The sequence below is a fragment of the Drosophila kikkawai genome, chromosome X, assembly GCF_030179895.1.
Source record: "Drosophila kikkawai strain 14028-0561.14 chromosome X, DkikHiC1v2, whole genome shotgun sequence".
Lineage (NCBI taxonomy): Eukaryota > Metazoa > Arthropoda > Insecta > Diptera > Drosophilidae > Drosophila > Drosophila kikkawai.
The window spans coordinates 23129006-23155582 of record NC_091733.1 but is presented as its reverse complement, the minus strand read 5'-3'; the positions used below and the strand labels follow the sequence as shown (position 1 = coordinate 23155582).

Below are 26577 nucleotides of genomic sequence, written 5' to 3'. Positions count from 1 at the left end.
CGGAAACCGAATAAAATTTCGTTTGCGGACCTTTTACGACATCATTATCGGGTATAATCCTGAGAATTTGCAATACTTGTCCGCTAATCGTACGTTTACGCTTCCGTTTTTAAGCATTTAGCGAAACTAAGTCCGAATCTTTGTCCCTATTTTATATTTTTAGCGGGCATTTTTCGGATTCTTTGTCTGCTGGGAACCTAAAATCACAATAAGAATAGATTTTAACAAAGTAATCCTTGACTTTTGGGCTGTCAAAGCTTTCCCACTCTCACCCTCTGCCATTTTCTAGTATTCCTTCGAATCACACGTGTATCCGTATTTTCCCTAACAAAAACCTTTAGGACGCTGCAAAATTTCCAAGTGCTATTAGAATAATAAAAAAAAAACAAGTTAAGATTAAGATCCGCGACCATGTCATACCAGATCAAATCCACGCCCTACTTCCGGCGCATGTTCAACAACAGCAAGAGAAACGGCCAGCTGCAGCGTCTGCGGGAGGAGTACGAACGCATCCAGGAGTTCAATGATCGCACCATCGAGCTCAAGATGCGCCAGGTGAGGCTGAAGCGGCTCTTCCGGGAAATCGAGGAGATCAAGGAGGGCGGCGGCTCCTCCTCAGTGGCTGCTAGCGCTGGCGGTGGTGGAGGCAGCTCCCCCTCCCCGTCTTCGGTCAGCCGCAGTGCACACCGGCACCATCATCATCATCATCATCTGCAACTTGCCGGCATTACTCCAGAGCAACGGCGTCACCATCAGCGTGCCGAAGCCCTGATCCGTTCACGTGAACTGGGCAAGGAGCTGTCGCGCCGGAATGCCCAGATGATCGAGGCCGGTGTTGGGGGATCTCAGCGCTCCAAGCTGCGCGGGGTGGCCGATATCCGGCGGGAGGCCCAGGATCGGCGAGAGCGGGCAGCCAAGCGGATATCGTATGGCAACGATCAGTCGCGTCAGAATCTGCAGCGCCAGCTGAAGGTTTGCCAGCGACGGCTAACGGCCAAGTGTCAGCCACATCAGAGTCCAGATGCAAGGTATTTATATAATTTATTTAATAATTGTAATAATAATAAATTATTCATTTACAGACCCAACCTCTTCCGTCCGGATTATAGCAACCTAACCCCCAACCAGCTGGACATGCTGGTGGACGAGGAGCAGCTGGCAGCGGAACAGCAGCGCCACTTTAGGGAGCAGGAAGAGGACGAACTGCAGCTGGCTGAAGAGCATTACAGGCGGCAGGAGAATTACCTGCGGCTGGGGGCAGCCGTTGACTTCTCCTTGTCCTCCGAGGAGGAGGAAAATGGTCAGGAGGAGCTGCGTTTCCTTCGTGGCGAGAAGACCTTGTCGCAGCCGGAGGATGAGGAAGACGAAGAGGTTAATGAGCGGCGACTTGAGCACAAGCCACACACACAGGAGCACTTCTTGGGGGATCACAAGGACAAGCTGCCGCTGGCGGAGGAGCACTACGGTTGGGAGGCCGCTTACTTTGACGAGGGGTGGCAAGAGAATCACGTGGAGAACGGGGACGAGGACAAGGCTACTCAGCAGATGGACAAGAAGGAGGAGGAGGAGCAGCGGCACCGGCAACAGCGCGAAAAGACTTTGCTTCTGCCACTGGGTCGCTTCTCGCCCAGCTCCATCGCCATCGAAACAGCTCTACATCAGCATCAGCCAGTTTTAGGAGCAGGAGCTTTATCCTCTGAGCAGGAAATGCTTACCGCCCCTTTGGCCCCTGAAGAACTGACAACATCCACTCGTTCCCTGACCTTCCGAAGTGTTTCCAAAGCAGATGGCATGCCTGCTCTCAATAACTGGCGTCGCGTGTCCCTGATGCTGCCCTGGTTCAAGATCTATTCCTCAAGCAAGTCCGCCTCGGACTACCAGGATCTTCAGAAGATTAAGCAGTGATGCCAGTTGTAACCGTAGAAGCCACCAAATTCCTCGTCTATTTAGTTTTTTTTTTGTAAATAAATTTGATAGTAGAGTGAAATATACAATTTCAGTTGATTAATATTTTTAGGGGGAAATCCCCAAAAACTTGGAGTTTACAAGAAAAAAAGAATTATAACAACAAAATAAATAGTATGTACATACCTCTTGTCTGGGTTGGCTTATAAATATGTTAAAGATCTTACAAAAAAAGGGTTGCATATATATGTTTTAAATATATATATATATATATATCAATTATACATATCAGATATATAAATGAAATATATATATATATCTAAAATTCGTACATATTTGTCTATTTAAATGTTTATCTTGGTGGCCCGTTCCCCAAAATATTCCCCAAAGAAAATAAACTTGGCAGCTGAATCAATCCACCGTCTCCATGCTCTCTACCGGTGGGGTTTCATCTTCATCATTTATGGTCATTACGGCTTCCTCTTCCTCCTGTGTGGCCTTTGGGGGTTCCTCTTCCCCCTCTGTAGTCAATAGGGTTTTCTCTTTCTCCTCTTCTGTAGCGCTCTCTTTGGCCTCTTGTAGCTCCGTTTCCTTGGCCTCTTTTTGCTCTTTTTCCTTCTTGTCCACGCGCGACAGCCAGGCCAAGCGAGCCTCGTTTTGAGTCGCCCTTAGTTTGGCTTTGGCCTCGTTGTTGAGAGCGGCCCACTTCTTCATCACCTGCCGGAAACCCGGCATCCAAGCGACCAGCGCTTGGCGTAGAGCATCATAACCTTTCTTCATCTGAGGAACCTTGAATTTTCCAAAGGCGGGACTATAGATGATGGCATCAAAAGCCACCTCAAACTCCTCGTTCAAAACGGGAAAGATGCCCGTCTCCAGCATTTCGTGGCTTGAGTAAAATATAAAACTTTAAATTCATAAATTATAAATAAATGAATAAAAACCAACTCTACCTGGGCAGACGCTCTCTCAAATAGCGATGGCGTATTCCAAAATTCTTTTCAATCTGCTTTAAGTCATAGTGCATGCTCCGTCCCGCCAGATTCGCCTCCACCAGCAACTTATTCACCGATGGCAAAAACTCTTCATTCAATGAAATGCGCAGGAAAACGATGCGTTCCTCCAAATCCAATTCTGTGACATGGGCAAATAGCTCTTGGTTATTGACAAGCCGCTGGAATTGAATCATACTATCCGGTGTCCAGTGCGGACCCAGTGGATAAATGTACGAAAGTGTTCCGCGTACGGCAAGCTCTGGTTTTTCGCCGAAATTAATCGCTAGATAGCGTAGGTAAGTAACTGGCACATCCTCGCCATAACCAAAGTCCACGTAATAAATGTAAACGGTATCAACATCTGGTGGCGGAGTAGACACTATCCTGACCCGCCGCCAGTTGCTGTCCAACTGAATGGCACAGATGTAACCAGCTTTGATCAGGCATCTCGGCAGAACGTCTAAATAGTTGATGTTGTCCGTGTCGCTGTAGAAGTTGCTGAGAAAAGAGAGATTGATGATAAAATAGATGGGGATGCTTCATAGAAACTTACCCCATTTCCATTTGTATTTCGTTGAGCGTAGAGGTGTCGTACAAACGATTCACGAAATTGAACCAAAACTGAAAGGGGGTGTACACCTAAAAGAGAAAGAAACGAAATGAAATTAAACGAAATGAAATGAAACGAAATGAAATGAAATGAAATGTAAAATTTATAATTTGAAACCTAATAACTCACATGGGTCACGCGAATCTTGAGAAAGTCCTTCACTTGACAGATTTCCTTAAGCGGCAGGGGCTGCATCATGAATCCCTGCGAGATGGCAGTCTGAGGTTTGTCCACCAGGAACACAGAGTCGGTCTGCAGGCGTACATTTTAGATTCGATTATTCGAAAATAAAGGGAAAGACTGACTTACCAAGCAGCACTCTGGTATGGCCTCATTGAGTTGCAGACTTTGGAAACTCCCCATCAAAGCATCCAAGTTATCCACAGGATCACTTACCAAACTCTCCTGCTCCGTCTCCTCTTCGGCATCGCTGTAGACAATCAACGAGTACTCGGGCAGGTATTCCCCCGCCTTATGCTCGTACTCCTTGTCATTGAAGGACTGACTGTAAAGCCATTTGCTTATGAGGTTTCCCTTGGCACAGGGCATGCCGCGTATAGTTTTTAGATTCTGGGCATTTAGCTCCTTGATGGGCAGGGGAGTGACCAAGGCGGGAAATTCTGGATCGTATAGCTCAAGTATATACTCCAGGTTCTTGGTTTCCTCGGGGTCCTTGTTTTCTTCTGGCTTCTTGTTTTCCTCGGGGTCCTTGTTTTCCTCGTGGTCCTTATTTTCCTCGGGGTCCTTGTTTTCTTCCTGCTCCTTGTTTTCCCCTTCAGTAGCCTTTGGCTTGTCCATGGCATTCGCACCGCTTAGTTCGTTAAGTGCCTTCGAGTCACGTAGTCCTTCTCCCGCTGGAGAGGAATCCTTGCTAAGTAAAGCAATAGAATCCTTGCTTTTTGAATTAGGAGAATCCTTAATATGTGAGGAAATAGAATCTCTGATATGTGAAGTGGGACAATCCTTGTTAGATGAAAATGGAGAATCCTTGCTGTGTGAAAGAGAGTCCTTGCTGTGTGAAGGAGAATCCTTGCTATCTAAAGGATAATCCTTGCAATGTGAATTATCAGAATCTTTGACATGTAAAGGAGAATCCGTTTCCTTGGCAAAAATGGGCTTTGCCACAGAAGGACAAGCTGGCACGTAAGTTAACTCCAAAGATGAAAGGGAATCCTCAATTTCCTTTTCCTCCAACGTATTTACCAGCGTCATATTAACCTCCTTTGTTGCTTCTTCGCCAAAAGAAGGAGACTCATTCTTTTCCTGGGAATCCATCCCAACATTCATCTTCGTTAAGTCTCGTCCAAGATCCTCTTCAAAGTCCTTGTCCGCGTTACTCTTTCTGTTCTCTAGAGCCTGCAATAAATTTCTCCTAGAATGAGAAGAATCCTTCTCCTTTCTGTCCATCAGCTCCTCCTTCTCGTGACCCGTATAGGCCAGGGGACTGTTCTGGTGCAGCTGCAAAATGATAATTGGGTTAATATAAAGCTCAAGTTACTTCCTTTTCCAAAACCAGACCTTGCCAAAGAACGTGTCCGGCTGACAGGGCTCAAAGGGGTTGGTTGATTTCTTCAGTTTGGGCAGGGATCTCAAGATCTGGGGATCCAGCTGTTGGATAGAAAGAGATATTAGTATGGGAGACTCATTGATTTCCTGGGAATCCATCCCAACATTCATCTTCGTTAAGTCTCGTCCAAGATCCTCTTCAAAGTCCTTGTCCGCGTTACTATTTCTATTCTTTAGAGCCTGCAGTAAATTTCTCCTAGAATGAGAAGAATCCTTCTCCTTCTTGTCCATCAGCTCCTCCTTCTCGTGACCCGTATAGGCCAGGGGACTGTTCTGGTGCAGCTGCAAAATGATAATTGGGTTAATATAAAGCTCAAGTTACTTCCTTTTCCAAAACCAGACCTTGCCAAAGAACGTGTCCGGCTGACAGGGCTCAAAGGGGTTGGTTGACTTCTTCAGTTTGGGCAGGGATCTCAAGATCTGGGGATCCAGCTGTAGGATAGAAAGAGATTTTAGTATGGAAATTTTCTGGGAATTCCAGGGAATTCCTTACCCAATTTGGGGGCTTCACAAACACCTCCTCCTCTTCCGGCTCAAGTATGTTGGGATCTGCGAGAGCTCGTCTTGAATCATCGGAAGAGAAAATGCCTTTTGAAGAAGATGACGTCTCCCCGGGGAACTGGAAACGCGACTCGTTGAGTTTTGGACGAGCAACAGGAACATCAGGAAAGCTAATGTGATTCTTTATAATAAAATATAATACAATTAAATATATTATTAAATAAAATATATAAAATCAAGAAATCTAGAAAAAATCAAAGCTCACTTCTTTGTTAGCCTCCTCAATTCCATCATTATCCTTTGAGGACTCTATTCCCTTTGCTTTTTCGGTTGTTTTAAAGAAACCAAAACCCTTTGAGACTTCTTCCTCCATTTCCTTAACAAAGCACTCAGCTTTCTTCTGAAATATAAAAAAAATATTTCAAGTTTTAACTCTTAAACATAAAAATTACAGCTCACTTGTTCTGGGGACCCGGTTTGCTGCTTCCTTGAGGCTACAGAGGAGCTACTTCCCTCGCTATCCTCTTTATTTGAGCTCAGGGTGAACTAATATTGCAAATATTGTAAGAAATAAAGGTTTTTTTATGGAATAATAATATATAGGTAAGCTTACTTGATCGGTGTCCGAGGTATCTGAAGACAAACCCAAAAGCTGGTCGACCTCTTGGCTCAGTTCCTCAAGCAGGCGATCCGCTTCCTGTGATTTAAGTTCCTAATATTTATAATATATATAGAGAAATAGCATTAAAAAAAAACATAAATATCAAAACCGTACATCCAGGGTGGCCTTTTCCATGGCTCCATCTTCCCTAGGAAACTGCTGGTTTTTTAGACTTCCAACGCATTCCTCTGCCTCGCAAACATTCTAAAATTTTTGGGTATTCCAGGAAATTGGCAAATTCAAGCGAACAAAAAACACAACTGACCCGTTCATCTGCATTTTCTGACTGGGAAAGTTCCTCCACAGTGCTAAATACTTCCTTCGTTGCCTAATTTATAAATATATACAAGATTTACCGTTTTTTTCTACTGCAGAAAGGGGGAAAAAGCCTTGCTCTCACATGTTCGGTGGCGTCCTTGGCGCCACAATTGCCATCGGTGGATCGGCATTCATCCTCCACGCGGGGCGGGTCTGCCCCCACGCCGTTTCCAAAGGGATTCGGCTTTTCTTTCGAATTCATTATTCGATTTTTCGTCCAAACTCGACGCTTTTCTGTCAACTTGAAAATCGGACTGCTGCCGGTGCCAAGAAACTTAACTGTAGTTTGTCATAGCAGATATGGCAACGCCGCCTGCGTTTGTCTATCGAAATCGATAGCACCAGCTAAAAACTTTAGCACTGCAGTCGATGTTTTTATATAGATAGTAAGAATATTATTAAAAAGAGAGCATAATATATATATTTTAATTTTAGTTTAATTCAATTTAAGGAGTTGCTTATAATTTATATATATATATTTTATTTTAGGTATTTTTTATACGACTGGATTTATAAATATGTGGCCGATATATAAAAAAAAACCATGAATAAAATATTTTAAACTTATTATATTATTAAAAAGAGAGCATAATATATATATTTTAATTTTAGTTTAATTCAATTTAAGGAGTTGCTTATAATTTATATATATATTTTTTATTTAAGGTATTTTTTATACGACTGGATTCATAAATATGTGGCCGATATATAAAAAAAAACCATGAATAAAATATTTTAAACTTATTAAAATTGCATTTAGTACAAAACATAATACAAAATCAATACAGACAAGCTTTTGCAATGGAAATTAATGCATTTTTGGCTTTCGATTTCAATTTCTATTTGAATTTTAAAATATCGATATTTCATTTTCACTTCTATAATATTTTCTATAAAAATATATATTAATATACATATATATTTTATAAATTTTTTATTTTTATATATATATAAATCTATTTTTTAAATATTAGTTTAGTCGGTATCCTGCTTGAGTGTGACCAGCCATCTTACAACCCGATAGATTCGAGGTGTTTTCCGCCCCCCGCACTGTTGGTCACACTGCTCGGCGACAAACGGAGTCGAAACGAAAATTAAAATTAAAATAATTTCCTATTCGATGACTTGAACTGAAAGTGCTAAGCAGTCACCGGTCTGCTCCGAGCTAACCTTCAAGCATATATCCAGTCAAATTCGAGCCGAGTGCCTGAAACTAACGTGCCTGCAGTTGTAAAGTGCCACCGTTTGTGTTTGTTTATTTTTTTTTTCGTTTGCTTTTCAGTTTGTTTTTTAAGTGAAATTGCAGCTAAAAACTTGAACGAAGACTAAAAGCCGCTGTAAGCTAACAACATGGACGACGAGAATCAGGTGAGTGCCGGGGGGAGAACTGGGATCTGGTCTCGGGAATTGGCTTCAATTGCTTGCCTCCTCCCGCAGCTGGAGAGGGAGCTGGAAAAGGAGCTGGACGAGATGCCGCCGGTGCAGGACTTGGACGAGGACGAGGATGAGGATGACATCGACGACGACGACGATGATGATGACGACGACGAGGCGTTCGACCTGATGGAGGTACCTGGTCAGCCGAAGACAGAGCAAGTATTGGGCGACTCCTCCGACGAGGAGCAGGAGAAGCAGAAGAAACAGCAGGAGGAAATGAAGCAAAAGAAAAAGCAAGAGCATCGTGAGGCTTTGCTCCAGCGTTTACGTTTAGGACAATCACCCGTTGCTGCTGGCGGCGGCGGCGGCGGCCAAGACTTGACCACCATTGAGATTATGTCCTCGGATGACGACGAGGACTCGGAATCGGATCAAGATCAGCCCAAAGCAGGCGATTCCAGCAATAATGAAGACGAGGTGGGCGTGATTGAGGACTCGGACAGCGAGGATTTGAAAGGTGAAGACTATACCACCAGCGAGCCCAGCGATAGCGACGATGAGAGTCCAGAAATCGAGTGGGAGCGTAATTTTGATGAGCTCCTGGCCCAACCGCAGAAACAGTTTGCCCAACTGTTGAAACTAAGCGAGATTGCTTTGTAAGTGTTCCATTTAACCTGGCTTGGTGGCTTCTTCTTTCGGCTCGAATTCCCATTTCCAAATGGAATAAGCCTAAGGATAAACACCAAGATCTCAAGTTGCAACACCTTTAAACCCTCTTCCCTTTCACAGCAAACTCAATGACCTGGCCAAGATCGAGCTGGCCGTTCAGCTCCTTCAGAATGAAGCCACTGTTCCAGCCCACATTTGGCTCAAGTATCTCAAGGCACGAAAAGTGGTGACCCAAACCGAGGCCGAGCTTAAGGAATTCGAAGAGAAATGCGCCACTGCCCTAAGCTATCACTACAGTAGGTTACCTCCTTACCAAAAACTCTAGAAATTGTTCAAATAATTCTTTACTTTAGGCACCCCTTTGGCCGAGTTCGTTGTGGTCCACCTGGAGAGTCAGCAAATGAGCCACCATCATCAACTTCTTTGGGCCAAACTCCTGGCCGACTATGACGTAGAGCGTCCCGACTACGGACTCAGATTGCGGGACATATTGACATCGAACAATGACGAGTTCCAAGAGCTACTACTGAAACACTGCGCCACCTGGAAGGCCACAGTTCAAGAGCGAGAAACCATAAACCATGTGGTCAGCGATTTTAAGCATCATCTGGAGGATATGAGAATCCAATACAGTGACTGGGACTGGGCCAAGGTTCACAGCAGGCATGTGGAGGAGGTGTTGGCCTTGGATCTGCCAGAGAATATCAAATATGCCATCATTCGTTTCATTTTCGAGCGTTCCGTTTCGAAATTTCCCACCGCCGATGCCTTGTGGCTGGCCTACATGCGTTTCATCCAAGATGGTAATGAAGGGGAAGCTGACGAGGAAGACGTTGAGGACGACCGTTTGGGCAGGGGTTACCTGCTTAGCAAAGTCCTGGACTTGGCCAAGCGTGGTGTACGCTGCCGTCCCAGTGTCCGTTTGAATCACAAGCTATTGGTCCTGATGGAGCGTGCGGACTTTGCTCAGTCAGCGGTGGATGAACAGATCCAGAAGATTTTGAAGCGCATTGAACCGGATATCAGCATGACGGTGGAGCTGCATCTGGACTACTTGGCGTATCGTGTGCGCAATACCAATCCCAGTGATGAGGATCAGAAGAGCAGCCTGCGTGCTGCCTTTCTCAAGGTCTGGGAGGATTTGTCCGCGCTGTACGGTGAGCAGGCGGACACGCGCTATGAGATACTGCAGCTGTGGGCACAGGTGGAGTATGCCCATCTGGCGAGTCCCATTCATGCCAACACCATTTGGCGTCAGATAATGGGTGAGTCTCTTTGGGGGTTTAGCTTCTTTTGGAATCTCCTTGGAATCTCTTTGATTCTCTTTTTTTCAGGCTATCCCGGCAGCAATCGTCGCAGCGTTTTATGGCTGGCCTATGCCCAAATGGAGAGCGAGTATAATGCCGGGCAGGGCACCCGGGATATACTCCGCGAGGCCCTGGCCCAGCCTTGCTTGGAGGATGGCTTGATGGTCCAGGAGCTGTACCGTCGCTATGAGCGTTGTTATGGCTCATACGAGACCATTGCCGCTTGCCAGGCCTTGGAACTGCCGCCGGAATATGTGAGGAAGCCTACTCGCCAGCAGCGCCCACAGCAGCCACAACAACAGCAGCAGGCTACTCGCCAGCAGCGATCACAGCAGCCGCAGCAGAAGACTCAGCCCAAGACTCAACCCAAGACTCACCAGAAGACTCTACCTGAGGCTCAGCCTCCCCTAAATCGTGAGCAGCGTCGTCGTCAGGCTCACGAGCTGAGAATGGGTACCAAAAAGCAAGAGTTGCCCAAGGCAGGAGTTGCCTCCAAGCCATCAGAGGAGCCCATAGCCAAGCCAAGTCCTGTTGAGCCGGCTGCCACCGAAGTCCGTGATTCCCATTTGAAGTATTCGCGTGAGTCCTTTGTCCTTAAAGGAAGAAATTCCAATTTTTAATTGAAATAATTCCAAATAAACCAACTTTTTACAGCCCATTTGGAGACCAACAAGGTGTTTGCTAGGAACCTGCATCCGGCCGTCACCAAGGAGGAGCTAATGGAGCTTTTCCAGCCCTTTGGCCAGGTCAAGGATGTGCGTCTGGTCCACAAGCAGTGAGTTTTAGGCTTACTCTCCCTCTCCCTCTCTTTGGCTTATAGTTGTTTATGTCTTTTTCCATAGAAAACAGATGAAAGGCATAGCCTATGTGGAGTACGAGAAGCCGGAGGCGGCTCAGAAGGCGGTGTTTACACTAAATGGCCATAAATTGCATGGATTAGCTGTGAGTTTTTAGAATATTTCCTTTTTTTAATTGTTTTTAAATGATTTTTAATTGTAATTTTTAGATTTTTGTGGCCATTTCAAATCCTCCAGCAAAACCTGCAGCACCTGGAGCACCAGAACCACTAGGACCCGGTTCAGCTGATGGTGGAGCAGCCAAGGTGGCGCCCAAGAGACGCGTACAAACCTCCCTGATACCCACGACCTTAGTGCGCCAAGAGGCAGCTGCCACGGCGGCCAAGAAGCGTCGCTTAGAGTTGGCCCAGGAAGAGAATGAAAAGGAAGAACCACAGCCATCCACATCCACTTCGACCTCGTCCTCGTCCAATGGCAAAAAAGAAGAGACTTCACTCAAGTCGAATGATGATTTTAGAAAGCTTTTCCTCAAGGACAAGTAAAGAGAAAGAAGTTTAAAGACACAAAAACAAAAAACAAAAGAAAACCTAAACAAAAACAAAAACCAACTGAACCAAAACCGTAATTGAATGTACAAAGCCAAGCAGACGTAAGGACCCTTCATCTACATTTTAATTGGTTGGAAAAACTTGAATATTATACGTTTGTAAAATGTAAAACAAAAACACAAAAAAAAACCAATAAAAAAGAAAAACAAATTTGTGGAATTTTGTTGAATATTTTACACTTTTTTAATTTATATTTTATATTTATCAATTTTGTTACGTGCGAAACTTGACACTCTTGCTGACGCTGGCCTTGATGCCGGACATTTCGCCACCATAGCGCTTGGTCTCCTTGCGAACCGAACGGACGGCGCCCTTGCGCCGGATGAGAGCTTTGCGGTATTTGCCACGATGCTTAACGCGGGGATTACGCAGCTCCTTTTTGCGGTGAGGGGTTAGACCCTTGTTCTTGGCCATTTGGTAGGTGATGCCGCGTCGATTGGTCTCGGTGGTATCATCCTCCTCCTCCTCCTGATCCTCCTGCTCTTCCTCCTCCTCCTGCTCCTGCTCCTCCTCCTCACTAAGCTCCGCCACCGCCTCGCCATTACTATACTTGTTCAAAATCTGCAGCTTGGCCTTGCGCTGGGCCACATCCAAAACCGTAAAGGCATCACCGTCCTGAATCCTCTCCAGCAAAGCCTCCAACTGCGGCTTTATGTACTCCTCGTAGCGTGGTGTGAGCTGCTCTCGCAGCTGCTTCAATTGAACCAAACGCTTGACCACCGGATGCTGCTTGACGCTGATCCGGCGGGCCTTCAACAGCAGATAAAAAGCCACATTGGAGCAGTAGGTGGTCAAAACCGTATGGTAAGTGCTGGCAAACTGTATAGCCGGCACCAGGGGCACGCCATGGTTACGCACATAGTTGAGAACGGGTGTGATCAGCTCCCGGACTTCGGTCAAATGTAGCTGAAAGTCCTGGGTGAGACCTAGGAATTCGGGTGAGTCCTTCTGCAGCAACTGGAGGCGTTCGCGGGCAGAGAGACCAGTCAGATCGCTGGTCACCCGGATGCCAGTCTTAGACTCTTGCTTTCTGGATTTCTGCTCCTCGTCAGAGTCGTCCGAGTCGCTGCCAATACCCTGGACATCGTCCAGTTGGAAATCAGCCTCGCTGAGACGCTTGGCCAGACGCAGTTGTATCTTCTTGGCCTCCTCCTCCTCGGCCCGGGCCTGTTCCTCCTCCTGGGCATTGTAGCTGCTGTAGTCCTGGTCCACAAAGTCCGTGTTGTAGTAGGTGCTGCGCTTGCTGCCCCAGTCCATGGTATTAGGCAGATCCCCGTCCTCATCCTCGGCGCCCTCGATGTCGCTGTCACGCATCAGTGCCGTCACATCCTCGTTTTCCTCGTCGTCATCATCATCATCACTGAAGGCCAGCACCTCCTGGCGGGGATCCTGCTCTTGGCGGCGCTTCCGCTGCTTGCGCAGATCCTCTAGAATCTCGCGCTCCTCCTCATCGTATTCCTGCTCGGAGCCGGTCAGCTCGTAGTCATCGCCGTCGCTGTCCATTCTCTTAAACTTATGTTAAACCGAAAAAAAAAATATATTTATAAAAACGCACAACACGTGCGTGGTAAACAAACGCGGGATGGCGATAACGATAACATCAAATACCAAGAGCCATCAAAAATACTAGAATTAGTATTTTTAGATGTATGGCTTCTATGCCGTACTAGAATCTTTTAGTATTTTTAGTATTTACTTTGTAATCGCTTATCGATAGTTAATTAACACTGTAATTAGGCGCCAGTTTCAAATAAAACAAATTAAAAACCACTCTCCATGCAATTACATAAACTTTATACAAAAATTTCAACAAAATTCAAAAGTACAAAATGCCCAATACAATTACAATTACCCCCTTTCCCTTAAACCCTCAACCAGTCATTAATCAATATTTATAGTTTGTGTTTAATTTTGTAATAAGTTTTGTTGATTTTGATGGTTTGTTGTTGTTTACTCCTTTTTTTTTTTTTTTGCTTTTACAATTTTGTTTACGCAAAAGTCTTTTTTGTTAACGTGCCGCCGGTAACGTCGGACCCTTATTCTTTCCCGTCTTCTTCTTGGAAGCCAGATAAAGCCAAAAAAAAAATAGTATTTGCCAGCTAAAAATAGTTTTCGGCAACAAAACAAAAACCAATTTACAATTATGCTAAATGGGAGTTTTGCACTGCAAAAAATAAATATTAATAATTAAAAAAATAAATAAATAAATAAATAGAAAATTATTATTAAATTACAATTAATTGTATTTTCAGTTTTGTATTTTAAACAATATCAAAAGGTTTTTTTTTATTTATTTAAATGTGGTGTTAATTTTAATATTTTGGTATATACATTTATATTTTTTTCTTAGTGTTGTGGATCTCCACTTAGCACTTGAAGAGCTTTCAATCGCAAGACATCAGGGCCGGTGTGGATTACACGAAAAAAAAAAAAAACTGAAGACACACATGCTTTTTGTGTTTGTTTAGATTTTTCACATGTTTTTGTTTTGGTTTTTTGGGGCAAAGTATTGTTGTTTTCCCTTTACAGAAGAATGTTTTTTGTTGTCGAAGGTCAATTGCACAAGCCCTAAATGTGTGTTTATTGGCCATAAATAAAAGATTAATTTAATTAATTTATCATTACCACTTAAAGGGGAATGCTTAGCGGCATAAATCTTTCGGCAGCTTCAATTTAAACAGTTGATTTATTTTTGGAAAACATTAAAACACTTTATCTATGCTCTAAAATATTATAAAATATATTATAAACAATTTAAATTATACAAAAACATTCTCTCTCAAGGTGCAGTTATTCGCAAACTGTGGTCTGCAGGTGGAGTGCTGTCAAACAGCCGTCTGTTACACGCAGTACCCTTCAAACTGTAACTCAGCCGAAAATTACTGCTCTCTCTCTCTCTCTCTCGCTCTCTCTCTCTCTTTCTATCTCTCTCTTTTTCTCTCACACTTTTCCAAATCTGTGCTTATGTATTTGCGTTTCTTATTTTCATTTCGTATTTACTTTCAGACCCTAATCTTTACAATAAAGTTTGGGACTTTGGGACGGGCTTTTATCTCTAGATTTTTGGGTTTTGTAACCCGCGATGGTCAGAAAAGTCATGTGTTGTTTTTATTTTCCCCTTTTTTTGAGGGTTTTATCAGGCCATTATAAGCAGGTCGCTGATAAGGCGACCGTCAGCTGTAATTTAATTTACTACACAGGAAAAAATAAACTATTTCCACCTTTTCCCTAGATCCTTCTAGAATTCCGCCTGAAAATGCAAATAGGAAAATGGGAGTAGCGTAAAGGGGAAAGTGTCGCGGCCAAACCTACCCCAACATAACAGAAAAAGGATGCGTTGCAAGTGGCACGTAGCCGCTCTCCGTGTTTTTGTTGTTTTGCTATGGTGCAGGCAACTGGAAAACTCACCGCACACAGACAAATGCACGACGCAATTAAATTTGATGTCATTTTATGTAAAGAGAGTGGAAGAGTGGTTGGGCGAAGGAAGGAGAAGACGAAGAAGAAGCCGGTGTGGACGACGTGCCAAAATCCGCATACGGAAAATAGCAACAACAAAACTGGCGAAAGGGTGAACGGCAACAACAACAAAAGCCGGCGCATGCAGCTCTTTCGCTATTTCTTATTTTGCTTCATCTTCTTCGGATGCGCTGCACTCTAACTGTTAGATGAAGCGACCTCCACATGTTGCTGTTCTTTTCCTTCGTTTTTTTTTCTGAGCCGGCGTTGGGGCGCAACACGTACGCCAAAAAGCTGAAAAGAAGAAGAGAACCACGACGAAAACAATAACAAAAGCACTCATACGAACGCACATTAATTTAAATGGCGTTGCGGAAATCTGAAATGGCATTAACAAAAAAAAAGAGCAAAATGTATGGAGTCGCGAGCGGCGGGGACCTTGAGAAGTGCGACGAAAAGAGAGCTGAAATTCAGAATGGAAACGCAAAAAGCAGACTTTGAAAATCAGTGGATTCTACAAATCGGGGAAGAAGACAAGGCTCGAGAATGTAGTAATGTCTACCTCCCTTTCGCACACGTGTGTTTAAACAACAACAACAAGCCGGCACACGCCTAGAAAAACCGAAAAACAGAAGCAAAACCATGAAGCGGACTTACAATTACAATACAGTGGGGACTGGCTAAGAAGCACAGGTTGTAAAACGTTAAATAAAATGGCAAATCTTTTATAAATAAAGTTGTGTAATTTTCCTAGTCGAGTTTCCACGGTATTTTTATTACACCTCTTTTTATAGACTCACGCCCTCTGCCTTATTACGCATTTTAATTAATTTTTTGTCAATTGAAACTTTTTGAGTTCGTAGACATGTCGTCCATTTAATATTCGTGGGTGTGGGATGTCGTGTGGCTGCAATTATTACCTCTGTTTGACTGTTGTTTATTCTTTTATGGCGTTAAACAAATTATAATTTATGTATTTGTAGCAGGCACATGCTAAACTGCACACCCTCCATCCACTTGCATTCGAATCGAGACCCCGTTTTGGTGGTCATATGTTTGCAGTTGTGTTTTGTGTTGTTGTCCCTGGACCTGGCGTTACGTGACGATATAGCAGTCAGCCGATTCCGATGCCGTGCCACCGATGCGCCCGTTGTTCTCGCACACGTCCACCCCAGAGACAAGTGACGTTTATGCACAGCTCAAAATCAGGATAACTCGAGTTTCGCAATATACATATTCATATAAGCCAAAACGTAACAGTTTTTGAAGTCTCTGGAAATTTTCATTTTTTAAAATCGAGAATATTTTATTTTAAAAATTTATATTGAAGACACTAATGAAGTTATACTGATTTCAGCTGCGCATAAACGTTGGGGGGGAACTTTCCGGCGACTCGCACACAATCACATGTTTCCAAGCCACAGTTTTTGCCTCCGCAGAGTGCAGTGCACCCGACGCCTGCGTTGATGTCGACGCGGACTGCGCAGCTGGGGGTTTTCTTATTTTCCCCCCTTTTTCTTCTTAACAAAAGTGCAACATTTCTTGGCTGGTGGTGGCCCAGTGCCTGTCAAACTGCTGCTGTCGGGCCTTTCAGTGTATTTTAATGGCTGCACTTTCAGCATTTCATTGATCTTGATAGCAAGTGAAGCGAATATCATTTAATCCATTAATTAATAATTAAATCAAGATCTAGATGCATAATTCCCCCAATTTTCACAGGTTACTGATTCTATTCATTAAAATCACTCCTTTCCTCATTATGTTTCCATTGTTTCGGCTTTTTCGGTAGTTGTTACATACATACATATATACAAACAAACATATTCACATGGACTTATGTATGTATGTATGTATATTTTTTTGGGTCCAAGTCCACTGGCGCTCTATTTGATCAAGTCTATTATACAACCGTCAGACCCAATGTAAAGCCAATGCATACGCACAGTGTGGGTCCTAAAAATAGAAGCGAATAATAAAATACTATTTCAGAAATGCTGGGTAAAATTGTTAAAAACAAATACAATAATAATTGACATAATGTCTCCTTAAAACTTATTGCCAAATTTATTTTTTACTAAATATTTAGAAATTCTAAAACGCTGGCTGCAAGTGTGTGTGTGTGTAGTAATGAGGCAATGAAGTAGAACAGAAACTGAAAAACAGAAACCCAAAACTCGCTCACGGTTCCACTAAATATGCATGTGTGTGTGTGTCTGTGATGGGGGCGAAGGGTGATTGGGGGCATATTGTATTGAAACGACAGTTTGTCACACGCAGCGACCTAAATACGCATTTTTTATGATATTTTGTTTTTCAATTTTTTTTTGTGGCTTCTTTCGTTTACATTATCAATGGGAAATTGATGCGCGTCGTATATGTGTGCGTTATGTGTTTACATAATGCATTTTCTTTTCTTTTTTGGCATTTCATTTAAGCGAGGTTTGACAGTCACTGGACGAGTCTTGTTTGTTTTGCTTTGCCTGCTACTCCTTCTCTTCTACTTCTTGTTCTTCTTCTCCTTCTTCAACCGGCTTATTAGGTCTGCTTGTGTGTGTATGTGTGCTGGCGTGTGCCTCTGTGTGTATACGTGCATGTACATACAGATCTGATCAAAATAATAGGAGTCTTACAAATTCTTACAATTTTAAAACATATTTAATTCTTATTTTCAGTTTTTGAAAACTTATTTAACTTCTTCGAAAAACATTAATTATATTAAAAAAAAATCGGTACCTAACTTTGCAAGACCACATTCTTTGCTCCCAGCCCCGTAAACTATGCAAATGTTTTGTATTTAACTAATTAAAATATAATTTCTTTAGTGATTGATATGTTTTTTCAAGCTTGTCCACTATTTTTTTGGCCGTCATGGTCGTCTGGGTACTGTCTGCTTCTGGCAACAATTCGAAGTAGCAGCTGTAGTCCCCGCACCTCTGGCCTATCCCTCGCACGCACACAAACATACAGTCCAAACCGTTCTGCCGTTACACGCGTCGCGTCGCTGCCAGCTTCGGCGTCAACTTCTTTGCGCAGAGCGGCGAATGGCTTCAAAACGAATTCGAACGCTGAAGCGAACGGTTGTGTTCAAAAACAAATACTCCGAAAAACATTCAAAAGAGAAACTGAGAAGTCGAAAAAGAAGTAACAGTGCAAAACAAAAAGAAAAATACAAGGAAAAGTTATTTTTTTGTTTGGTTTCGGTGCATCTTCGGCAAAAAACCGGTTATTAAATGCGCGGTGCAACTAAAACAACAAGAGTAGCCACACGTAAAACACAACAACAAACGACGACAACAACAACAAGCAGAGCAAGGCAACGTTGCACATTTTCTTGAAAGCAGCTGAAACTGTAAAAAGAGCAGGGTGCAAGAAGAACAGGAGAAGAAAGGGAAAAGGAGGCAAAAATCGCGAGGAGTATTTAAAACAAAGCAGAAGAATCGAGGATAAACCATAGCCATGGCCTTTTCGATTGTTAGCCGCGGCATTTTGCGCACTTCGAGAGAAATCCTGGAACGCAACATGGCCGCAACTGTCGGCGCTCTTCAGCAGTCCGCCTCCCCGCCCCCTTCCTCAGCCCACATCTCCATCAACCACAGCGATTGTCATGTAAGTGTGTGTGTGTGTAATTTTAAGTGCTGTTAATTCAATTACAAGAAAAGTTTCAAAGTGAAAGAAGAAGAGGAAAAATAAGAGATTTAAAAGAAGTTTCAAAAAGAGTGTTGTTAAAAATTCAGAGGTTCTCGGAAAGGAGGTTCGAAAAAGAGAGAGAGAGAAGGAAGTTCAAAAAAGAATTGGCAAAAAGAAATAGAAAAAAGAATACTACATGATCGTACATAAGGTTAAATCATGCTCATGATCTTTAAAACAACAAAAGGTTCCCATAAAATAGAATAGAAAGGAAAAATAGTAATAGCAAAGGTGTGTGGAAGGGAGTAACAGGCCAAAACAAAGAGGAGTGGTAAAACTGAGCGCCAAAAGAGAGAGAGAGAGAGAGGAGAGAAGGAAAGAAGGAGTGTGAGTTGGTGTATTGAGGCCAGTTCTCTCAAAACTGTAGGACAGTTGCCACGAAACTGTGGCAATGCCTTAGGTAAACATTACGGGAAAATGGAAACAAACAAAACAAATTTTGTAAGGGCTGTAATTATTTGACATTAATTAAAAAAAAAGGCCTTATTAAATGCATAAATATTGCGATGAAAGAATATCAATTTAGGAAATGTCTTAAAAATCAATCATTTAATTGCTTAGCATTTCCATCAATCGATAATCATATAAGAAAAGAGGCGTTGAAAAACGCAATTTCCTCAAATGAAACGCTCATAAAACATAAACAGTAAATGCTAACAAAAGAAATGTACACAAAGAAAAAATATGTTAATTAAGAAAATCTTTAATAATTGAAAATATATTTAGCAATTGAAGAATAGGCAAAATATGAGAGCAAAGAAAAATCAAAAGCCGCCTGTTTCGGCATCTGTAAGTTTACTCTTTGTTATCCCCAGCGACTGTAGCTTTCTTACTTGTTCTCTCTTGAACACACTACCAAAGACTTTGTTTTTAGTAAGCTCTTGTTGTTGTTGTTTAAAGCTTAATATTTAAAATTTCAAAAGCATGTTGTTTATGTTAATTTATGTAACCAGCTATGCTAACTTTGTATATTTTTCTCTCTGTGTGTGTGTGTGTTCAGGTGAAAGCTACGTAGTTTTCCAAGCAACCAAGCAACCCCCCTCATTTCTTTTTTTCGACAAACTGCGCAAATTCTGTGGCAGGAAAATCTTGCGCAAAAGCATAAAGACAACACCAACTAAGGGTATTTCCTACCCTCTATTTCCTTTTTCCCCCCTCTAAAATATATTATTTATATATATTTAACAAAAAACAGCTGTTAGCCAGGAAATGAATTTTGCAAAAAATTCCACTTCGCGATTTTTCTTTGGCGCTGATTAACATTGACCTGTTGCTCGACTTTGATTTTTATTTGCAGCTTCTCCACTTTTCTGCGCTGAGCATAAATCATTATCTTATTTTGTTTTTATTTTTTATTTAATACAAAAAACGTGTTTTTCTTTTGTGTTTTTTTTTTTGTTCATCATGTATTGCCGGCAGACGATTTTTAAAGCAAAGAAGGCCTGTTTTTTGCATTCATTAATTGAAACGTGGCTGGCTTTTTGGTTTCGGAGAAACTTGTTTACGAAAAAAACAATCCAAAGTTCGTTTAACCAAGCGAACAAGCCCCAAAAAGGTTCCAACAAAATACCATCCGTATGATAATGGGCCACCACGTATATGATATCATCGTTGTCGTCGGTGGCTGCCAACATCTGTGTTTGTCGGATTCGTTTTTTTTTTCGGGTTCCCTTCTTATCGAGCCCATTGAATTTGAAGGCATTTTTTACATGAGGTTTCTAGTGGCTGGTTTTCTTGTAATTAAAATGAGTTCGGCTTTCAGCTGCCTTATCTTTGCCTAATGGCAATGCCAGAAGCTGTCAACAGATGATGGAAAAAGACACTTTTGGTATCTAAAATTAAGCAAGATGTTAAAATATATATATATGTATAGTCACCTTTACATAAAGATTGGGTTACGATTTTGGTTTGAAAAATACTTTTACAAATGTGTAAATATTTTATACTTCATTTTCAAAATTTTCTTTCTTTTATTTGTATAGTTTTTAATTGAAATCCTTTAAGATATTTTCTCTAAATTCATAAAAAGTTATTATAATATTTCTTAAAGGATATATTTTCTCTAAATTCATAAAAAATTAAATTAAATTAAATTTCATATTGCATTATAATAAAAGCAACAAATATAAATAATTCTTGAAAACAGCTTTACATTTTGGTTGAATATGTCTTTGATCGCCACGTGTTTTGCTTGAAGCTTTGTCTAAAGAGAAGCATGATCTCTCTGTCAAACATAACTGGGAAAATAGGAACGCATAGCAGCGGGGGCTTGGATTTGTTATTTGCGAGTAAACAGAACTGACCTTAACAATAGCCAGAAAAACAACAACATCTGCAATCACAATAGCAGGAAAAAACAATCACAAAAACATAGAAACACAGAGCGCACACATAAGTTGTAATTAAAAACATAATGATTGTTTACAAGTCGAAGGGCATGGCAACCACAGCGAAAGAGAAAAAAAACAAACAAAATGAAATTGGGTAACATTTAAATGTGACTTAGGTTAAGGGTAAATATTAGGGGTTTTTAGGAGCTATTAAAAAATTTTAAAAAATAATAAAATATTGAATTAAAGTCTTAAATAAACTATTTATAACTTCAGAAGCTATTTCTTTTCTATGTTTAATATATAACCAATATATTTGTATATATTTAAATTGTAAATATTAATATCGTATTATATCCTTTAATGTTTGCAGCGCCTGTTCCTTGCAACTGGTGGAACACACACCCACTCACTGCTGTGGCATCAAATGCCCACCGCGGTGGTCCAGGCCGTCCGTCAATATTCCAAGAAATCCGCCGGAGCGGCCAAACTGCGTCGAGAGGTGGAGAGTGATAGCGATTCGGATTCGGATGATGAGTTCGAGCGTCGTCGCCAGAAGATGGATTCCAAGCGCAGTGAACGGGTGAGTGAACTGCCAGACCAAACAAACCCCCTACCATAAATATATATAACCATAAAAAAATCCATTCAAATGCACACACGCCTCCACGTGTCTCAGGCAAAGGCCAGAAACGTGTTTCGAAATTTTTTTTATCTGAAAAGGCCAGTTTTCCATTGTCTCAATGTTGTTTTTTTGAACCTGCTTTTTGCTTACATGGTAACCTGGTTTTAACAGTGATTTCAATCTGCTTTTTGCTAACATTGTAACCTGGTTTTAACAGCGATTTTGGTTAACAGTTTTCCAAGATCAAAGCTTTACTTGGTTAATATGTCGAGAGCTTTTTCTGTTGATTTTAATATATAAGTTTCTTTAAAAATATTTTTTTTTGCCAGGCTTACAACTTTTTTTTAGACTTTTCCAAGTAACAGGACATGCTTTCATGCTTTTTAAGCAGAGTAGAAAAAGTAACTGGATATGCTTTCATGCTTTTTCAAGCAGTTCATAGAGAAAGTTGACGTGTAGCAGGACATGTTGAAGCTTTTTCAAGCAGTGTTGCAGGACATTCTGTTGCTTAAAGCATGCTAAGCAGTAAATTTAAAAAGCAGTGCGGGACAGGACACTCGGAGAAGTTATTAGAAAGCATCCAAAGCTTGCAAGCAGTTGGCAAAGCGCTTTTCAAAATCACTCTAAAGTCCTTTTGATAGAAAAGCTTTCAAGGAATGAATAATCCTTTAAAAATGTATTATAGGATTTTGTATTTATATATTTTATTTTGCTTTTATTTTCTTTTAGGGCGATTCAGCCTTCTGGCGTCGCAAAATGCGCACCCTGCACCGCATCCTGGATGTCAATCACGATGGCGTCGTATCTTTCGATGATTTTAGTTTGCTAGCCAAACGCTTTAACGATTTGGGCCATCTTACGCCAGAGGTGGCGGCCGAATTCAATGATGTGATCAAACATACGTGGGAGGAGCAGTTTGGGGAGATAACCCCCTACAATCTGGTGACTGCTGAGCAGTTTCTCACCGATTTGCACCATCGTCTCAACGACAAGAAGATGGCCAAGCGCATTGGTCGCTTTCTGCCCTATTTGTTTAAGGTATGTGAGAGGTGGTCTATACCATTTATATTATTTGTTATATATATATATTTTATTCATACAAAAGGCTGTGGACTTTGATCACACTGGCCATTTGGATCTCGAACAATACAAGCTCTTCTTCCGCTGTCTGGGACTGACCGAAGACGATGCTGCCGTTTCATTCGCTGTGATAGACAAGAACGGCGATGGCCAATTGTCGCTCAAGGAGTTTGTACATTTGGGCCGTCAGTTCTTCCTCACCGAGGACGACACAAAGATATCGAAGATGTTCTGGGGACCGCTGGTGGCCGATCATTGACGTGTTGCAGTCACTGCTGTAGATCATCATCATCAACAACAACCAACAACATCATCACTATCATCACAATATAATTTGAAAGAAGACAAAGAAGGAGAATATCAAAAAGAAGGATGCAAAGAAAACACCATCAATAATGAGCCAATGCTAAATACACTGAAAACGACAACGAGGCAATGGCCCAAAGGCAACTCGTTGCCAAAACGCGTGCAGACGGCATGCGGCAGTTGGCCCAATCTACAGCATGTGGCGCCGCATAAAAAGGGTTTAATAATGAGCAGCCCACCCAGCACCACCCAAAACAACAGCAACATCATCACCAGCACGACGATCGTTACCAGGAACATGAGCATTTACGATTATTTACGGCAACATTTAAGTCCAGCGTTCAAGCGCCAGCGTTCAACCCAAGACACCAGCTTCACCTTGCCAGCGGCCAAGTTGCGGAGGCACAACTACAGCAACTATCGTTGGGAGAGGGAAAGGGAAAGGCAGGAGGAACGTGAAAGAAGCGGCGGCAGCAGGACTAACAATGCATCCATGGATGACTACGATATAAGATTCTTTTTCTACCTTAATTCGCTAATACTATTCACCATGTCGTGCAGTCGGCAGTATGAGGGCGATGACCTCAAGCACTTTATATGCGAAAGGATCAGAAAGTTCGATCGTCTGCGACGGAAGGCGCGTAAGCGACGCAAGCGTAGGTCCAAGCAGCTGCAGCTGTAAACTACGTAACTCTATAATGTCCCCAGCTAAACTATATATATTAAATAAACTATTACCTTATTTTTTTTTGTATTTGTGTGTCGCCTAGTTAGGAGTTATGTTTAACTGAAATATTATACAACCAATAAACAGCAAGCATGATATAACAATAAAAAGTGATTGTATTTGTTTAAATTCTTAAAGGATCAAGGATCTTACTATGGTGTGACCAGGCTTATGAAGTTCTGTGTGGCCATGTTGCTAGAAATATCACCAAAAGGAAAAACAGGAAAAGAAACAAGGCGGTTGGAATAGGGCAAAGCAAAAACTTGTCGCGCGTAAATCTCTGCGTTGGCAACCTCCTCCTCATCCTCCTTCGTCTAGGCTGGCTGACCAGAGCTCATTATGCGCATTTGTTCCTAGGTTTTTTGTTTTTTTTTTTGGGAGGTCTAAGGCTGCTTCTCCCGTTTCTTTTACTTTCCGTCCTTCTCGCATTTTTTTCTAGCTTTTCCCCGGTACCCATATCCATTTCCATTCGTATTTTTGCATTTTTTGTTTCATTCATTTGTAGCTAATAATTTTAATGCTATTCAAAATTATGTTGTGAAAAAAAATGTGAATGCTGGGTGGATGATGCTGGAAAGCCATGTGAGAGCATTTTTGGGAAGCAGCTCTGTGCTTATAAATTGCATTTGTATCTAAAAGGACATTCATTTTAGGTACACTGAGAAAATACATGCATAGATGAAAACATTAAATTAAATAATAAAAAAAATAGATTTTTATGTATTTTTTTAATATATTTTTATATATTTTTATATATTTTTTTATATATATTTTTATATATTTTTTTATATATATTTTTATATATATATTTTTTTCATATATATTTTTATATATATTTTTTTTAATATATATTTTTATATATTTTTTTATATATATTTTTATATATAGTTTTTATACATATTGTACTTATTTGTTTTGTTTTTCTTGAGCAAACAGTGAGCTGCTTTGATTGTACATTGCAGGCAAGGCGAGAAAGGGTAAGGGAAAAAGACGCATAAGAAAATTCAAATAAATAAAAATAAATAAATAAATAACACAAAAATTAAATTTTCTTTTTTAACAAAAGTTTGCATAAGCATTAGGATATGCATTTTTTTTTCAGTGTTGGCAAGCAGTACCAGGGGGGCCTGCACTGCTTGCCATCTTTCTTTTTTCTTACTTCAATATTTTATAATTTAATTTTTTTTTATGCCTGCCCCTCTTTTTACTTTGCCTTATTTTCTTCTTATATATGTACATATGTATCTATTTTTTTATAATTTTTTTTCTGGTGGCCACGCACATGACGACCAACGCTAATCCCTTTGCCTCTTACACACACACACACACACATGGCTACATCTTTCATTATGTAAATGCACGCTTTACACATTTTTTACCAGATGCACCGTCGTCGTCCACTTTCGTCCACTTTTTAGCCATATTTTTTTTTAAGTATTTTTTTATCTGGCAACTTGGGATTTGTTGGCGGGTGGGTTGAGTGTCCATATGAATAAAATATCTATCTATATGTATGTGTAACTGACTGAGTACATATGTAACTTGGCCTCTTGTACGGATTCTACTTTATTTTTAGCCCTACTCGGGTTTCCCTCAAACTGCTATTTGCCATTTTAACGTGTTTTATCGCGTTTTAAGAGCAGTTTTTAAAAATTAAAAGCACGTCCTAAGTCCACATTTGGTCAACAGCTGCTGCTTCTCCAAGGAGAAGATGGATGGAGAATTCAAGCCTCCGCTTTTGGTTGGCCATTAAATAAATACGAAAATTTTATTTTCAACAATTTAAATAATTTTCTTACGAAGATCGGGACTTTTTTAGCGACTTAGTTATCGATCTTTCGATTAACAAAAGCTGTTCTTTGTAATGGCGCCCAACGTGGGTTGAAGGAAAAAGGGATCAAAAGGTCTAATAGTAAGAAGCCTTTCAAAGTTATTTCTCAAAAATAATAACAATTTAGAATTTATTGTTTAAAAAGAATTTAAAAAGGTTAAATATAGCATTCTATTTGTAAGTAAACTTAACATAAAAAAAATATATAAATTCAACTAAATGAAATTAGTGGTGCAGGTAAAGTTGTCACGGTTTTTCTTCTCGCCACGAAATGCCTCTGCGGCTGGCATAAATCTGCCAGCTAATCATAGAAAAGGAGACACACGGTGCGAAGGGGGGATACTTATCCTGCAAAGGCCATAAAAGTGCGCTAATGTTAACCCGTTGCGTGGGTAGGGGGTGTGCCGAACCTGCTTGAATTACAACACTCCCCCCTCCACACACACACACACATGGCGCTATGCCGTTGGCATGATAATTTAATTACAGCCCTGGGATTGGGTTCTGCGGCCAAAGGCGGCATCAATCTGAAGCTTAGACCCCACAATCTTCCACATGACTATATGGCATCTTCGTCTTAACACCTTTTTGGCCAACAACCTTCGGAGTTGGTAGCCGCCGTACCAGGAACAACGCCGCCAAAATCATGAAAATCACTCGTGATGTAAGCGTCAGGGGATTGCAAGTTGATCGAATTACGAAATGCTCTGTCTTTTAATTATTTTGAAGGATTTGTAAAGTTCATTATTGTATTTTTTATAGATAAAATGATAATGGGTGTTAATTTTTATATTTATTTTATTTTTAAATATTTTACTAAAAATAATATAAGTCCTTTGCCTTAGGGATCATTTGCAGAATGCGGTTTATCGTTATTTTTATCGATAGGTATTAAGGACATAGATATTTAAGGAAATCTATAAATGGTTTAAGTGGCCTGAAATGTATACTTATTTTCAAATTAATTATTTCATGATAATAGTTAAAATCTCCTAGCTTAAAGAAGCCAGAGTTCCTTTTGTGTTTATTTAAAATTAATCGAATTAATCGGGGGTTCATTTTTTGTACAGTTTTTCTATCGATAGTATTTACAATTCTATTTTATAAGAAAAACCAGAGGGTTTCCTGGAGCTTAGTACTATTTAATTTAATATTAGAATAATGATTAATCCATATTATATTTATTTTAAATAATATTCTAGTTGTAGAACTCCAAAT

At 41.1% G+C, this 26577-nt stretch overlaps 5 protein-coding genes across 8 annotated transcripts; 3 read left to right on the top strand and 2 right to left on the bottom strand.

The window, feature by feature from the left end:
* Positions 1-249: 249 nt before the first annotated feature.
* LOC108074915 (golgin subfamily A member 6-like protein 22) lies at positions 250-2004 on the top strand. The gene is made up of 2 exons (XM_017167145.3): positions 250-1028; positions 1083-2004. Exons 1-2 carry the CDS (start codon positions 412-414, stop codon positions 1903-1905), a joined length of 1440 nt encoding a protein of 479 aa, XP_017022634.1. The 5' UTR covers positions 250-411; the 3' UTR covers positions 1906-2004.
* Positions 2005-2104: 100 nt separating this feature from the next.
* LOC108074956 (dentin sialophosphoprotein) lies at positions 2105-6842 on the bottom strand. 2 transcript variants are annotated; one of them, XM_041775089.2, is made up of 15 exons: positions 6639-6841; positions 6504-6566; positions 6353-6442; positions 6191-6289; positions 6037-6123; positions 5843-5977; positions 5570-5758; positions 5419-5508; positions 5182-5358; positions 5029-5118; positions 3820-4968; positions 3640-3762; positions 3454-3539; positions 2859-3398; positions 2106-2794 (listed from the first exon to the last, which is right to left on the bottom strand). In XM_041775089.2, exons 1-15 carry the CDS (start codon positions 6756-6758, stop codon positions 2317-2319), a joined length of 3516 nt encoding a protein of 1171 aa, XP_041631023.1. In that variant the 5' UTR covers positions 6759-6841; the 3' UTR covers positions 2106-2316. The 2 variants fall into 2 exon arrangements, with proteins under 2 accessions (XP_070143982.1, XP_041631023.1); XM_070287881.1 differs by having other exon boundaries at positions 2105-2794; positions 5029-5358; positions 6639-6842.
* A 771-nt stretch (positions 6843-7613) lies between these two features.
* Positions 7614-11454, top strand: Rnp4F (RNA-binding protein 4F). Of its 3 annotated transcripts, none has more exons than XM_070288058.1 (9): positions 7614-7799; positions 7863-7924; positions 7994-8589; positions 8723-8898; positions 8956-9867; positions 9937-10488; positions 10564-10684; positions 10752-10851; positions 10916-11454. In XM_070288058.1, the coding sequence occupies exons 2-9, from the start codon at positions 7907-7909 to the stop codon at positions 11246-11248; spliced, it is 2808 nt and encodes a 935-aa protein (XP_070144159.1). In that variant the 5' UTR covers positions 7614-7799; positions 7863-7906; the 3' UTR covers positions 11249-11454. The 3 variants fall into 3 exon arrangements, with proteins under 3 accessions (XP_070144159.1, XP_070144158.1, XP_070144157.1); XM_070288057.1 differs by having other exon boundaries at positions 7852-7924; XM_070288056.1 differs by having other exon boundaries at positions 7614-7805.
* A 24-nt stretch (positions 11455-11478) lies between these two features.
* Positions 11479-12910, bottom strand: Sas10 (UTP3 small subunit processome component Sas10). The gene has a single exon (XM_017167172.3). It carries the CDS (start codon positions 12815-12817, stop codon positions 11528-11530), a length of 1290 nt encoding a protein of 429 aa, XP_017022661.1. The 5' UTR covers positions 12818-12910; the 3' UTR covers positions 11479-11527.
* A 4905-nt stretch (positions 12911-17815) lies between these two features.
* CBP (sarcoplasmic calcium-binding protein) lies at positions 17816-23638 on the top strand. Its single transcript, XM_017167177.3, is given in 4 exon segments — positions 17816-18379; positions 21164-21373; positions 22145-22453; positions 22521-23638. Coding segments are annotated over 4 exon segments (1632 nt in total). The 5' UTR covers positions 17816-18229; the 3' UTR covers positions 23484-23638.
* The last annotated feature ends 2939 nt before the right edge of the window (positions 23639-26577 follow it).